The sequence below is a fragment of the Diadema antillarum genome, unplaced genomic scaffold (assembly GCF_040938485.1).
Source record: "Diadema antillarum isolate AM-2024a unplaced genomic scaffold, OU_Dant_1.0 scf00000100, whole genome shotgun sequence".
NCBI lineage: Eukaryota > Metazoa > Echinodermata > Echinoidea > Diadematoida > Diadematidae > Diadema > Diadema antillarum.
The window spans coordinates 245871-263135 of record NW_027270989.1 but is presented as its reverse complement, the minus strand read 5'-3'; the positions used below and the strand labels follow the sequence as shown (position 1 = coordinate 263135).

At 40.4% G+C, this 17265-nt stretch overlaps 1 protein-coding gene across 1 annotated transcript; it reads right to left on the bottom strand.

Moving 5' to 3' along the window:
* Positions 1–10732: 10732 nt before the first annotated feature.
* LOC139718845 (uncharacterized) lies at positions 10733–15848 on the bottom strand. The gene is made up of 2 exons (XM_071630309.1): positions 15412–15848; positions 10733–11292 (listed from the first exon to the last, which is right to left on the bottom strand). Exons 1-2 carry the CDS (start codon positions 15476–15478, stop codon positions 10766–10768), a joined length of 594 nt encoding a protein of 197 aa, XP_071486410.1. The 5' UTR covers positions 15479–15848; the 3' UTR covers positions 10733–10765.
* Positions 15849–17265: the final 1417 nt, after the last annotated feature.

The window sequence follows — 17265 nt, the reverse complement described above, 5'->3', positions numbered from 1 at the left end:
GGGTGGTGCGGGATGTTTATGTGACTGGGGCATTACAACTAAATATAAAGTGAATCATTAGCAATATGCATTGTAGCATGATATGTATAGAGAAAACAAAATATGAACTACATGACAGAACTGCACCTTGGTATCATCTAGTTAAAAAGAAAAAAATAGCATGATCTCATGAAATGAATTGAGCAAGTCAATGTTTGTGCACTTTTGTCTGCATGTACTTCAGTGTTTTCTGCTTGTGTGGATGCGTGCGAGTGCGCAAATTGATTCAAATTGATGAATAGTAATACGAACTTTCCGTGACTTTCTGAAGAACAGGACTATTCTTTCCGCTTACTGAACATTGCACAAAAAAGGGAGTTGCGATACAAATCGGACAATGCTTAATCAATGAATAAAATCAATAACCAGCTCGGTCGGTTTTATTTCCTCTTTACGCTGGTGTAAGCACAGAAGTCTAGATAAAACAAATAGGAGACAAGGAAGCTGTAATCGAAGGAATGAGGTATGTCGCTTCCATTCTCTCATAAGTTAGTAACGAGCAAATCAATTTGTCACGCCTCATTGTCAAATGACTATCTCCGTCCTCCTCTGCTATTGGTTTTCTTTGGTCGATATGGGCTTTTGATCATCACAGTACATGAGCATATAGGGCTCACACGGGTAAATAATTCCCCATAGAGACGTGTGTTAAAATTCAAATTTCAAAAAATTCTGTAAAATAGCTGGGAGAAATGAGGTGTTTCATCTTCACTAACCTGAATAAGTGAGATATTACCTTTCATCCATCAGATTGCCAGGGTGAGTTGTTCTGCTCTAATTCTGTCCAGGGGTCCGCAAAGCCAGACTACGAGTTCTTGTCACTCAAAAAATCACCTATTTTCCGTACACGTACCCAATGAAATATAGTCCCCTCAAATTCCATCAGAAAAGCTTTCATCTTCCAACCAAAATGCAGTTTGTAGAGGAATTCATACTCAATATCTACAGTTATTCAGTTTTTTGCCAAACTACATCATTGATTTTTAATCAATTTTTTTCTTCATTTATTTTGGTATCTTTGGTACGAATTTGTGAAGGGGTCTGGGACAGTCCATGTTATTTACAGGTGTGAGCCCTATAGTGGAGGTCATATTTCTTATTTGACTTTTAAACATCATAAATGTGTTTTTTATGATATTTGCCCCTACATCATATGAGAAATTACACTTTCAAGGATTATAAAGCTTCTCAAAGGGACACTTTTAGAAAATCATGCCCTTTAGGGTTTTTTTAAAAATAAATCTTGCAGTTTTGATCAGTTCTTCATAAGATGAATGCATAGATCCAGGCAGTTATCCTTGATTGTGGGTGTGCCATCATCACCTTATAGCCTACAAAGTACTTGATAAGACTTTGTTTTGTCAAACAGACTAACTTTATGTATTTTGAGCTGTTTCAGTGGTAGCCAAAACAAAGAAATACATTAAAATAACACAGTCATTCAAAGTTGTGTGATACTGATGACTGACAGCTATGTACTAAGATCTAGTGACAAGAACATAATATTAAGAAAAGAAATAGTAGCAAGGCAGATGAGGGGGGGGGGGAGTAGAGGAGAGAGGTAGAGAGAGGGGGGTAGGGAGGGGAAGGGGAGGGAGGAAGAGATCTGACACAATACAAGATACACAATACAAGATTAACAGTCATTCAAAGTTGTGTGATACTGATGACTGCTATTTACTAAGATCTAGTACCACAAGAACATAATATTAAGAAAAGAAATTGTAGCAAGGAAGAGTGGGGGGGGGGGGGGAGTAGAGGAGAGAGGTAGAGGGAGGGGGGGGGTAGGGAGCAGAAGGGGGAGGGAGGAAGAGATCTGACACAATACAAGATACACAATACAAGAAGTCATTCAAAGTTGTGTGATACTAATGACTGCTATTTACTAAGATCTAGTACCACAACCCACAAGAACATAATATTAAGAAAAGAAATTGTAGCAAGATAGAGTTGGGGGGGGGGGGGGAGTAGAGGAGAGAGGTAGAGGGGGGGGGGGGGGGAGTAGGGAGGAGAAGGGGAGGGAGGAAGAGAGATCTGACACAATACAAGATCAACATAAACCAGCAGAGCTTGTATGGGATGAATACTTCCCATAGACTTGCATGTATTGCGTGCATTCTCTATAGGGCTCACACGGGTAAATAATTCCCCATAGAGACGTGTGTTAAAATTCAAATTTCAAAAAATTCTGTAAAATAGCTGGGAGAAATGAGGTGTTTCATCTTCACTAACCTGAATAAGTGAGATATTACCTTTCATCCATCAGATTGCCAGGGTGAGTTGTTCTGCTCTAATTCTGTCCAGGGGTCCGCAAAGCCAGACTACGAGTTCTTGTCACTCAAAAAATCACCTATTTTCCGTACACGTACCCAATGAAATATAGTCCCCTCAAATTCCATCAGAAAAGCTTTCATCTTCCAACCAAAATGCAGTTTGTAGAGGAATTCATACTCAATATCTACAGCTATTCAGTTTTTTGCCAAACTACATCATTGATTTTTAATCAATTTTTTTCTTCATTTATTTTGGTATCTTTGGTACGAATTTGTGAAGGGGTCTGGGACAGTCCATGTTATTTGCAGGTGTGAGCCCTATAAGTGACAAGAGTCATAAAAGAGCAGGGAGGAGGGCAAAACTCGCCGAACTTTCAAACTTGTTCACGTGATTGGAAGATGGCGGGTTGTTCTCTGAGATTATACCCCGCCGCGCCGATTCGTGTGACGGAGTGGACAATATTTCATTCTCCACTATAGTTGCTTGTTTAAATCATGGACCTAGTTTTGATTAATCATTTGACTTGGTAGAAAAAAGAGTGGAGAAAGTGAGGGTGGTTCAATATAATGCTGCAAACGGTGCGCCCATGACATCTTCGCAATTATGTATCCGAGAGATTGCCTGTGGTTATACAGAATCTTAAAAGTGGAGAGTGGAATTGTGAATATATAATCTATAGCGTGGACGATGACTGGTAGAGAGACATGTTGTGAATTTCAATAGAATTTGAACTGAAGTGAATTGAAGAATTCAATTGAAGTACGCTTTGATGCGCAATGTGTTTGCATTATTTTACATATACCAAATGGAACAGAATTTCTATTTCTTATCATAGATCAAAAGAAGATGAATCAGAATCTGAATCTGAAGAACTGCCTTCCTGTTCCAAGTATTATGTAATTGGAAACATAATTACAAAAACAATTTTAAACAATCAATCAATCAATTAAAAACTCGTTTCCGTGTTCTCTAGTAATCTATTTAATTGCCAAACCACAGAGAAGAGAATGCTGTCTTCAAATACATTATCTCGCTTGATATGAATATGCACGTGAGTGAGCTAACCATGTCATAACTTCACAATTTTCCATTGATCGTGAACCCAAAAAATGGCGAAAATTCAATGTTTCTGTCCTTTAAGTCTGAAACATGACGTTATTTCTGGTTGAATAACTTCAGAATAGTAATCAGTTAGATATACGAGGATTTAAGCCTCAGGGATAATCGCGTTTTAATGAAAAACTGGAAATTTCAAAATTCACGTACAAACTATATTGCAAGTGTTGAAGGGATAACATGCTCACTTTCCATTTGCATATTCATACTGACTGTTAATGATAATAATAATAATAATAATAATAATAATAATAATAATAATGATAATAATAATAATAATAATAATAATAAGGTCTTATTTATTCAGGGTAGCCTCTTCAGTGTTGCCACTGCTCTACCAGAGGGCCCTGCCATTATGATTACCCCAGCGTTGCCAGGTACCCATTTATACACCTGGGTCGAGAGGGACATTTGTGGGTAAAAACATCTTGTCCAAGGACGTAAGCACTGGGCGGGAATCGAACTCGGTTCCTCCGACTGGGAGGATATATATATATGTTTACTAAGTGAGTAACATAAAAATGCATATTCCCACTTTATTAAATACGACCCCAATTTTCCTTCCTTGATTGCCAAGTTTTTGTTTTTGTTTTTGTTTTTTTGCCTCCAATACCTTCTACCATTCTTTTCTGAATTGTGTTAAAGGGTGGAAGACTACCTCTACTTCTGACTTACAAATAATTTTCAGCAAAATGATCAGAGTTGACAAACTTCATTCTCACTGAACTGCTCGGCAATCCCACACACACACACACACAGGCGCGCCGGAAGCAGTTTTGGATTGGGGGGGGGGGGGGGGGCAAACATTGGAGGGGGCTCAAGATTAGACCATGCATATGTTACACAATATACACATACACACACACACACACACACACACGCACACACACATCTATTATATATATATATATATATATATATATATATATATATATATGTAAAGTGGCGTACGGTGGGTCGAAACATGGGGGGAACCATAAAGTAATTTTGACGGTCTGTATGCTTGTGCGTGTGTGCGTGAGCAATAATGGGACTACAAGACATTACGGAATGTGATACATTCAACAACGCAGTCATTGAGGAACATTGTAAGTTTTCCTTACATGGATTATGGAATGACGGTGTGAAACGATCGACAAATTATATACTGTCAGCAACATAAGGTGAATGGCATAACAATAAAATGCGAGCGAGCGAAGAGAGCGAGCTTGAAAATTTTGATATTCTACAGTTCCAAAACTGGAGCTTTAATTGTAGCTACATATTTCGCTTTGAAATAAATGGGGGCGCAGCGGGTGCAACTGCTGGCAATTATTGGCAGCAACATTAGGAGAATGACATAACGATTCAATGCGAGCGAGCGAAGCGAGCAAGCTTGAAAATTTTGACATTCTACAGTCCCAAAACTGGGGTTTGTAGCTTTATCTTTCACTTTGGAAATTAATGGGGCGGCGCATCGGACGCAACTGCTGGCAATTACTGGCAGCAACATTAGGAGAATGGCATAACGATTCAATGCGAGCGAGCTTGAAAATGTTGACATTTTACAGTCCCAAAACTCCCGTTTGTAGCTATATCTATCTTTCGCTTTGGAAATTAAGGGGTGGGGGCATCGGGCGCAACTACTGGCAATTACTGTCAGCAACATTAGGATAATGGCATAACGATTCAATGCGAGCGAGCGAAGCGAGCGAGCTTTAAAATTTTGACATTCTAGAGTCCAACAACTGCCGTCGTAGCTATGTTTTTCGCTTTAGAAATTAAGGGGGAGGCGCACCGGGCTCAACTGCTGGATGCGAGCGAGCGAAGCGAGCGAGCTTGAAAATTTTGACATTTTACAATCCAAAAGCTGCCGTTTGTAGCCATATTTTTTCCCTTTTATTCATTTATATACATATTTATTTTATTTTCTTTGTTTATTCATTTATTTTTATTATCATTATTATTATTATTATTTTTTTTTTTTGGGGGGGGGGCTTTTTGGGGGGGGGGGGCAAAAATGCGCGTTGCCCCCCCCCCCACTTTTTGGATTGGGGGGGGGGGGCGGCCGCCCCCCCCCCCTGCCCCCCCACTTCCGGCGCCTATGCACACACACACACACACACACACACACAATGTCTGCCCAGTGCATGTCTCGAATTTCCAAAAGATCGTAATGCGATAGCTTTTCATGAATCTGTAACTGTCTGAAATTGCAAAAATACATGTTCATAAGTTTTTATTTCTTGGTTACAAGATGAGCACTATAACTTTATCTGCCACGAAACCAAATTCTAAAAGTTGCTCTTGAGTAAAGATAAGTCCATGTAAAAACGTAGATATTCCCTTGATATTTTCTTCAGTATACTACTCAAAATTAGTTTGAACATCTTTTATCTTGGAATCATATAATTTTTGCAAATTGTTATCAAAAATGCATTTTTTGTGAATTAGATCATTCAGTTGTAGGGTTTTGTTTTTGTTCTAAAACCTTCAGTTCTAAATCAAACGAATAACCACATCTATATGCTAGCATTTACTCTCTAAAAAAATCGAGTGAAAATTTTCACTCTTAAAGGAGTGAATACAAAAAAGAGTGAATTTTGAGTGAAAATGTTCATTTTCACTCGTTTTAGAGTGACGTCAGGGATCACTCCAAAATCTTCGAGTGATCCCTGAGGTCACTCCAAAATGAGTGAAAATAAACATTTTCACTAAAAATTCACCCCAATTTCACTCAAAATTCACTCTTTTTTGTATTCACTCCTTTAAGAGTGAAAATTTTCACTCGTTTTTTTTATAGAGAGTAATCCTCTCATTTTTAAAATAATTTAGTGCAGACATCAATAATTGTTAATAAATCTATACTATTCTAACCAAGATTTTAAAAAGAAAATTGAACTGGCTAGATATGACTTTTTTTCCAATAGGGGATCAGTTCTTATATGAATTCCCTTTTTCATGCAAATTTTAATTGAAAAAACAAACAAACTTACCTTTGGATATGTATTCCTATTGTTAGAATAATCAGTTTAAAAATTCCCCACCTATCTTTCTGCACCCACTAATCTCTTCCCACATCTTGACGTAAAAATTTCCTTTCAATTCTGCCATTCCCATTCCATAAAATTTCAGACACATCTTTTTTTTCAATTTTTGTCATTGTCCACTTTCTAAATGCTGCAAAAGATGAGACATAATTCAGTTTTAATAAAACACATGTTTCTACACACACACACACACACACACACACACGCATACATGCAGGCGAAACACGTACACACACAAAACAGTGCATTGATACATACCGAAGCACGACTCCACATTCAAGTTAACTCTGAAAAAAAAAGTTTAAAATTACAAGTTTAATGTCGGTGGATCCTTGACATACAAGTAGTAGCATTATGGAATCTGATCTTTCCCATGTTTCAACAAAATTTTCACCAAAAGTAAGAAGTGTGGGAACCCTACGTTTTCATTCATGCAATGGCATCATTAGGGACTATCACAATGCTGCATTTCAGAATGAATTAGTGTTGTTCGGTCAGATGCTTGTTTTATTGATAGATTACTATGTTATTGTCCTGTAAAATGATAGATAATAGGTCTACGTTCAAAAGTGCACTTTTTGTCGGTGAGCTTATTATAGAACTATCATAATCATGCTTTTGTTTTGATAAATATTGCACATTTAAGACAGAATGATAAATAAAATACCAGTGGGGAGAAAAAAAAATATTCAAATTCATGAAATTCTTCCGTCGAGATGTTTTCATTGCAACTGATTGACAAATTGCCCTACATCGACGTAAATAAGCACTGAATTGATCAGTGTTTTTAGTAGTAGCCATGATAAAAAATCAGGAGGTCGTAGGTTCGAATCCTGCTGGAGTATGTACGCCCATGATTTTTTTATCATGGCTACTACTAAAAACACTGATCAATTCAGTGCTTATTTACGTCGATGTAGGGCAATTTGTCAATCAGTTGCAAAAAAAAAAATATTGTTAGCAACCACATTGTGTAAATGTTTGTCTGTCTGTGTTCGTGTGTGGCATCTTTGATTGTACTGGTAATTATCATTTGTTTCTAAAGAAACTACTTGTAAGAAAATGAGCTCAATGAAAGGCTGCGAGCCTCATGTTGGAATGAAAAACTTTGGAATGGTTGTTCTTATAACGGATCATGGGGAAAAAGGAGAACAACTTGCTAAATCAAACGGGACTAGGAAACAACACCTTTCGTTTTCGTCGCCTCGATTTGTTTACCCGGGCTGTCTTTTGTTTTCCTGAACAATATACTCGTATTTGTCTTTTATCTTACAAAGCTACCTCTCCGCAGATGGTTCAAGGGTCTTTCGGAATGTAGCCATGCAATCATGACACGCATAGAGCGTTTTCAACAAAAGCTTCCAGGGCACAATGACTTCAAGCTATGGAAATGCAGCCATGTAAAACAGTATTACACGCGGACACAACAAAGCAATAACCTCTACCAAAAACCCGTTTTAGCTGTCACGCGCCCCCACACGTTTCACAGCATCCACGAAGAAACTCGCAATCACGATTCTGTCGTCAGGGTCGATGGGTTCTTCATGCAGAATAACACCAAAGGAACGCATCTCACGTCATAAAGCAACACCTATTTTAGACATTACTCAATAACGCAAACACGCGCGCACACACACACGCACATGCACATACGCACACACAAACAATAGACCAAGCAGAAACATATATTTCAGGATGACTCGCATCACCATAAACAGTTACTATTACCCTACTGAAAATACACCGATATCAATGTGCCAACACACTTGTACATCATCAGCAGGGAAGGCAAATCAAAATATGCATCATGTATAAAAGAATACACTTTTTATTACAGTACCACTTCAGAAGCAAGGCATAGGATTCATCAATTTTCGAGTATTCGAGTACACCGTCGCATGCTCCCGTGGAGAAAAATGTTTTGACATTGATTCACACTGTAGCATTGATGTACGCTCGGCAGAAAGAAAAGGTGCCTTGATCGTTCTTATGAACGTTCCCCTTTTAGAGAGGTAGAAAAGAGAAAAGGGGGGGGGGGGGAGAGAAAGACCGACGGAAAAAAAAAAAGAAATGGGGGGGGGGGGGGTAAATATTTTCCACATGATGGTCTAATCTCTAACCATCTACATCTGACAGTCTTTAAGTGTCATTGCACATGTTGTATTGAACTCCAAAGCATTGTGAGCATGGCGTTTTATTGCAAGATGAAATTCATGTTGTTGTTTTTATTTTGGGGAGCAATATTATTTTAGTTTGATATAAAAAACTCCATGTAACGCGCCTTAGCAGACACTTAGTTTGTAAAAAAAAGAGTGAATAAGGGTGAATGGAAGAGTGAACGAGAGGGAAAGAACTTCACACCTTCAAATCCTTCCTAAAAGTGACATAATTTTTCAGGAGTTGGTGCCTGTAACGACAACAAATTACCAACTGCGTTACGACTTCGTCGAGCAGCAAATTCAGTGTGTAATTTCCTTTTGTGGTCAGTAAATGTCAGTAAACAAGGAAAATCCTTGAGTTCTGCAAAGTATTTTATTTGCACCCATCGCTTCGGTCTTTCAAAGCAGTCAATTCTGGTTCTTAATCCTCTTTTTTTTTCTTTAAAGAAATCTGTTCTGCTACAGAGATATAAGAGGTTAAGCACCCAAAGGTCAGGTCACCTTTTATGAGTCGATGGATTTGGCCATAGTCAATTCGGTTCACCTGGGAGTGGATTTCTTTTTCTTCTGAAATATACGCTAGTAAGCAGTCTTCTAATTTTCATTTTTCCCTTCTTTTGTGTTGGGGGAAGGGGGGGGGGGGGGACTTCGTAAAGTTTTCTTTACGTTGTGTAATCATAAAATTCAAATTTTCTTAGTTCACGGGACTATTCTTTCATTGAAAATTTGCCGTTTCGCAGAATCGCTCACTAATCATCCGCTTCAGGCGAGGTCACTTTGGCGAGAAAAACAAAGTAAAGACCGGGGACCAGGCCAAACATAATTGACCAGAGCTATTCAACAAACGCCTCAAGAGTTATGGATGTGTACGGCTCATTGCCTCTGACTGGACTGACCTATGGACTTATTTCTCCTTTGGACCGAACCTCATAAAACATTATGAACCACAGAAGGACAAAGCAATCACAATAAAAAAAGGCAAATACAAGGTTAGAAAACAACCTCTCCTTTTCCAAGTATATACGAGAGTGACGTCAAACACAATTGTATCCCTCCGGACACAAAATTGGGAAATTAACAAAATCACCCAGCTGGTATTTTCAAGTGTTTCCTTTCACATGCAGCCTGCTCTATCACTTCCTTTATCCTCAAGTTGACCATTCATCTCGCATCTGCGATAAACTTTCTGGAAGTGCCGCCATTGGTTTTCGAAAATGAATTATCACTCATTCCCAAATTAGGCAAAGTGTGGAAATGCTTTCGAATCGGATTCAATAATTTCATATACATGTACTGTACAGCTTAAATTTGACTGTTATTGTAAACCTTGAAAAAAAAAAAGAATGAAATGATATAAAGTGCTCCGTTTTTCGTAGGCGATGATCGTTAATTACGTCACTTACTATATCATGTACATCCATATCTACATGTATAGCTATGTACACCAGAATACAGGAAGTTGAAAAAAAATGTAAATACTGGCAGTGATAATCTTTCGGTGTCGCCAAGGAAAGTTTGAAAATTAACATACCACATCCTTCGATAAACTGAAAGGATCAATTGCTTCCTTTCCATTTTTCAGAATAATTCTCCCTCCAACATTTGAACAGTGAAGTCCGAAGGCACACTGGTAACATGACTGCAAGGCACTGGATGTATAAAATACCTTAAGTTTAGTGAAAACCATCTCAGTTATAATCCTACGATCATGCTCCAAACCCATTAGGCCTACATCGATCTACACAAGGATCACATACACCTGTACGGAAAGAAAGAGCGATACAGCTGTAGTTGATCCTATCTCCTTCAAAGCTTGCACTAGATACTCGTCACCTTATTGGTGACATGGCCAAGGGAGCTGATCATCCCACTAAGGTTACTTTGCAATTCTCTTTTACACCCGAACCCGGGATCCTTTCTCGACATATCTTGATAGAACAGTTCCGAAGAGAGAAGACACTCCTATAACTTCGGTCTACAAGGTCCCAAGGCAATGTCCAAGCCTTACTGCTAACTCTCTGAGAGCATGCACCACTTTCTCTCAGTACCATGTTCATTTTCAAGAGTTGATAATTTACATGTTAAATGTCTGTGCAATGTCCTCAAGACCAGTCACAAACTGGTCTCAGACCGTCAGTCAGTCCGCGTTCACCCCTCGCGCGCCCTCACTCTTTCTTTGCACTCTCTCCTGGCCTCCCGCGTCTCCAGGAACTTGCAGTTGTCCAGATCCGTGATGATCTGGAGCTGCCATTCGCAACACTTGGAGAACATGGAACGGGATGCCTTGTTCGGGTAACACTTCTCAACGCGGAGCAGCAGAGATTTGTACGAACGCGCCATGGCCGTGCTGTCCGCGCCCTGGAACTTCATCTTGCGGCGGTAAACGTTGTTGTTCTTCTTCTCCACCTGCATCAGGTCGATGTTGCAGTAGAAGCCCTTGTCGGCCACCTTCTTACCGATCTTGCAGCACTTCCGGGGCGTGTATTGGCGCTGGTCCTTGAGGAGCTCGTGCTCGGTGATCTCACGGAACGTCTCGCGTTCGATGGCTTCCAGGGTCTCCTCCGCCGTCGCTCCGGCCGTTGACGTCTGCGAGTCTCCTTCCAAAAGCTGCTGCTGGGCCTGCTCCTCGGGAGGCACGTCCAACAGGTCAAAGGGCCACAAGTTGTCCGGTGCAACTGTGCAATAAAGAGACAAAAGACAATACACTGTAATAAGAATGCTTTCATGAGATCATGCTTACATTCATACACCGTTCACCCTAATTTATAAAGAGTAATCATTCTACAACTGTAACTCGTGCGAACTTCGCGTCAACAGTACACAGTAACCCGTTTAATATGACTTTACGAGAATGACGAGGGACAACCGCTAAAGAGGTGCTATTACACAGTGCTACATCCTTGTTATATCTATGTTTGGTGTGAGCTATTTTCGTATTGTATAATAGAGCTGCAGGGTAAAGCAATGACTCGTGTCAAACTTTTGTGACATGACTCAGTATTTCAGATAAGAAAGCCTGCAGCAATGACTGCTCTACTGTGAAGAAACATGCCGGGGGAAAACAAAATCAACCTGACCATAAAAACAGCGATGTTTGAGAAAGAGAGACAGGAAAAAAAATAGATATTGCATTGATGATTTGTGGCATGTGCCCGTGTGAAATAATACCCCTCCCCCCCCCCCCCCCCCCCCCTCCTCTCCATCACCCTCAGTTTGACGCCCCTGGATGCGGGCAGGGCAAGGGAGCATCGAGAATAACCAACACACGTTTTGTGCCGACACGTGGCATCACTGGCAAGGTGACTTTCAGGTTTGATGTTGAGGGGAGGGCTGGACGGGAAGTGAAGGTGAACTCGAGAGCGTGAGGTCAACGTGATTACTATAGCAGGAAGGGGTAGGGTCATTTACAAGGCGAAGGGGAAGATGACGTTGAGGGTGACGGTCATGGGGATGGGGATGGGGAGAGGTTTGAAAATTTACTGAGAGAGGTGCATGATGTGCTTATCTCTTCTACATTTCTCTCCCTTTCTATCTTCCGCTTCTCAAAAATACTTCGGAAGGTTAATACACAAACACAATCCTTTCAGCCCGTGATCGTATTTACACGATAGGTTCTAAATTTAGTTCTTGTTTGTCCAAGAAGCACGCCTTTCCCTATTCCACTCCTTACTTCCCGAGTAACCAAGATCTCATCATTCGGGACCAAGTCAATAAACAATATAGACCCTACGTATGTCACCTCTCTGAATATTCACCGCTGTTTCTGTGTTGGTTACACTCCCAATAAATAGGCCTAACGCAGTTCATCATTTTCCCATTGACGTCTTTTATAGAACATAAAATCCTACGCTCCAAAATTTGTATGCACAATGATAGCTGTTTGTCGTTTATTTGCCTTGTCCGACAATCCTTTCGACATCGTCACAATTATTGTTCAACCAAAATGCAGACATCAACGTGCATGAACATATCATAGGCTATTTCTTCCGGGTTTTTTTTTTTTTTTTGGGGGGGGGGGAGGGGGATGAAATCCATGTAAAAATAAAAACAAAACATTTCTGAACATGTCCAAATAAATATAAGATTTGTTGAACCTGTCATTCTTCCATTTTATAAAAGAAAAAAGAAAAACAAATTTGCCTTTCAAAATGATCACTTTCAACATGTGCTCATTAAAATACATTTAACTTGTGACTCTGTAAAGGCCAGCATGCAGCTAACGGACCATCGATAATATCGACATGGATAGAACCATGGACCTTAGGTCCATGCAGGGAGGTGAGGTCTCACCTCCCTGGTCCATGATAGAACAAGGGAGGTGAGGTCTCACCTCCCTGGTCCATGATAAACTTATATAGAACAAATCACGTCGTAGCAAGCGTGGAATGACATATCCAGCGGTGCCCGACAGACGATGCCATCCACTCAGGAAAACAAATTTTTATTATTGTTTATTGTATTTGCAATAGCTCTGATGTCAACGACTATTTGGAAACTGAAACGTGACATCATGCGTTATTTGCTGTGATAACACAGATCGCAGGCGGCCTAGAAACACTATCCCTCTCCCTCTCTCTTAGATGGGCGTGGCCACTTTATATATACCACCTTATTAAAAATGTCGACTTGGGTCTGGTATTTGGCAACGACGATAGACCTGGTGCAAGTATAGTTGTTGGCATAATTCATATTATTCGGGAAGAACAAAATAATTATGCTTGCAAAATAAATAGGTGCATTCCTTCGATTACTCTTCAGACTCGGGGAATGTGTTTATTTTGATAAAACATGATCTGCGAGACGATAATCACGGGTAATTCTGAATCCAGATACAAGACTAGGGGAAATATATCATATATACTGCGACAAAATATCCCGAGAGAAGTTAACTCTACTGTGAGAAATTTGTAAGGACAAAGGACAGCGCAAATAAAATCAGGGGCCTCCGCCTTTCCAAATTCCCAGGTCAGCGAAAAAAGGCGAGCACTGAAGCGAGTTAGTAACAGCGCCTTCATGATGTTTTCAACTCTTCTGACGAATCGTGACAAACAAGAGGAGAATGCTAGTCTATCTTCCAAGACTTAAAGTCATGTCCCAATTTCACACGAAAGTGACGAAGCATCTTCACAGTCATCTGCAAAAGAAATATTCTAACAAACCATGCCACTCTCCGATGAAGTCAATGAAATCCTGACATTAAAAAGTTATGTTGATTATCTACCATGTTTGCCAAGATTCAAATCCCAAACAAAGAATACTAGACTAGTGTCTAGTAAATCTCCTGAAGTCCGAGATGGAAACCTGCAGTATGCAAAGTAGACTAAGGAATTATTGGCAGCTGGTTGGGCCAAACAAGACCTCACAGAGAAACACGACCCTGGGAACAGATGAGGTCAGATCGTCACATGTTCGAGCAGATGCAGTTCACCAGATCTGACTGAAGTGGAATCGTATATCTTTGCATCTCTGTAAGGAATTTGTAGAGTTGGATGCGGTGTATTCCTAACTAGAATATAGCATAAATTATGTTCGAGATGTATCGTTGGAAACAAAACAAAACAAACAAAAAACATAAAAAAAACATAAAAACTACAACCCGGAACCTTAAGATCAACGTCCGTTCTAGCCGAAACGTACAAATCTTCATAGCATCAACTCTACGATAATGCCGATAAGTTTGAGAACAGTCAACATAAAAATATGACTACTACCACTGCACTGCACTGGCACTGCACTGGCACCAGACAAAAAATGTAGGTTCCATGCCGCACATGACACAGAGTAAATTACGTGCACCCAAGCAAATATTTACAGTTTGTAGCAGTCTTTGATTGCCGATAACGCAATTACCATGAACACTTATGATTTTACCACCACGTCACACGTCCCACTCCAAGGACAAACACGGAGTTTGGACCCAGATAGTAAAACGGCATGATTGCTACACCGTGGAGCCACTATACTATAGCTCCATAGCTACACACTAGAACGTGTGGCCATCTACACTACATAGACTCACAGTGAGAAGAATCGCATTCATTTATTCGGAAAACAACACACAGAAGGCAAGAATTTCATATGACAATAGAAGAGAAATGGGGAGGAAGGCAGCATCGCTTCACGAAAGAAATGAAGCACGAATTACTCACACTAACATATTCTCATTTATCAACCTGTTAAAGGCAGCCGATCGCCATCCCTAATGGTACGTAAACTCCGAACGACCGAAGTTTGTGCATGCAATTGCGCAATGCTACCACTGAGACAAGTGTGTGTGTGTGTGTGTGTGTGTACGCATCATACACAAACATTGTCACCGCGAGCTACGGTGATTGGAGGAGAGAGGCCAGAAGACGCTGCGGCGTGTGTGTGTGTGTGTGTGTGTGTGTGTGTGTGTGTATGTGTGTGTGTGCCTGTACGTATCATACACAAATATTGTTACCGCGAGCTGTGGTGATTGGAGGAGAGAGGCCAGAAGACGCGTGGCTCTTTCGGCCTCTCTTCATGTGCATGCGCACTGAGAGTGTGCGTCCATTCGGAAGCTCTCGTGGCTCGCTTTGACAGCCATTTTGGGTTAGGAGATAAGCACAGGGAGCTCTCTTGTAGCCTACCGTACTTTCGCTGACCCATTGAGCCAGCGCTATTCTCATTCGGGGGTCACTACATTTGATACAGAATGGGGGAGGCAGCGTGTTGCGCTCGTCTCCGTGCCGCACAAACCACTCGCCACGACTGAGTGTCTTTAACCTAACCATGCGACTCGTTTGAAGCACAAAGGCATTGTGTGTCTTTACCTGCTGTAGTCATTGCTATGAAGACGGACAGGATGGCTGCAAGGAGATGGAAGTGACAAACATTCATCTTGGAGCTTGGCTGCAAACTAGACAAGATGGAAAATTGGTGATGTCGCACAATTTTTTGTTATGCGATATATCGCTGATGAGAAGGACCAACGTAGAAACTTGTTTGTTTTTCCGTGACGGCAAATTTGACTTCCAAGTGTTGAGATAGTATACTCCTGCTTTGGCAAAAAGGAAATGTAGCGATTGCTCATAGAAGTGTCCAGCAAGGAATTAAAAACACAACGTCTTGGACTTCTACGATATCGGTCAAATCTTGCCTGTGAGAGAAAGAAGAGAGCTCGCGTCGTATTTATACCGTTGCGTCTCTTATCGAGAGATATCTAGATATACCTCATAATTTGCGGTTCCCGCAAACAATAACAAGTTTGCTGGCTTGGAATAAGTCAAGGCAAGGATCCTAGGTCGACAGACGTCATTCTTCCATCCGGACCAATCACAGATAACCCGATAGCCGCTCTTATCTGTGATTGGTCAATGATGCTTGTCAATCAATATTGATTAGGCAGTCGCGGAGCGTGGATGCGGTGGGTGTGTTCTACGCGGGATTTTCTTGTTTTTGTGGTTCAAAACAAATGGATTTTCCCCAGGGTGTCCGCACTGTGCAGCACGTCAACATCGTTTGAAAGGACACCGTGATTTGCGTGGGACAAACAGCGAGGCCCGCGAGATGTGCTTCAGCCCACGTGGTGTCCCAGCTCAACGCGCGAGACTATTACCAGATTACGATGATTGTATCAACTATTATGATATATTCTCATGAACTTCCTCTATCGTTCCTATACATTGCGTTCCTGTAACCTCATTTTCATTAGTCGCCGTGACAACTAAATCACCTCACGGTTTGCATCAGTCATCTTTTGATATGTGTTGGGCTGGATTTTGAAAAATAGACAATAACTAAACCTGATCCAATTCCAAGTAGAGAAGCAGTGGTGTTTCTTCATTTTTTTCTCTTTAATCGATCTGCTTTCAAGTTATACTTAAAAGGCCTATAACGGCAATCCAGTCAACACCATAATAGAATGTGAAGAATAAGACGAGCCCTCAACAATCCTCGGTGGTTGATGGTCCATACTCTAACGGTCCTAAGTTTCTAAAGGCCTTTCGCTTTATATTTCATAGACAATTTCCTTTGTTTAGGACAGTTTCATTATCAATAAAATAGATTTTAAAAACAACCCATCTGGATAATGCCTCTCCTCTGAAGTTACCGTATGCATTCCTAAAACGGTGTCGGAAAAGGTACATCGTTTTTTCTCATCCCATATTTTTGTAACTTATATTGTGCGGTGTTATAGGCCTAATAGAAACAACATAGCATAAGTAACAAAAAGTGGATCTACTGCATTACTCTATTGCAACTGTTTGCAGAAATTTAAGAAAAAATGAAATATAAATGACAGCCACCCCATTGACTTAAACACGAATGACCATTGCATTGACTCAGTATCAATGGTATAATAATACCAGGGAGGTGCTTCCACCTCCCTGATAATACTTAGATTTGAAAAGGAGGGGTTAAAAAGAGAAATACAAACGAATGCTGCTTGTTTTTATAATTACCGGTAATCTTGATTTTTGTTTGTTGTTGTTGTCGTTTGTTTGTTTGTTTGCTTGTTTGTTTGTTTGTTTGTTTGTTGTTTTTTTTTTTGGGGGGGGGGCTAAAACTAGTAAGATGATTGTCCCTATAGTAACTTCGGACAGCCTTTGTATTTTACACTATCTGTGCAAGGGTTTCGAACCAGTGTGTAGGCCCTATAATCCTAACCCACTCAAAGCACACAA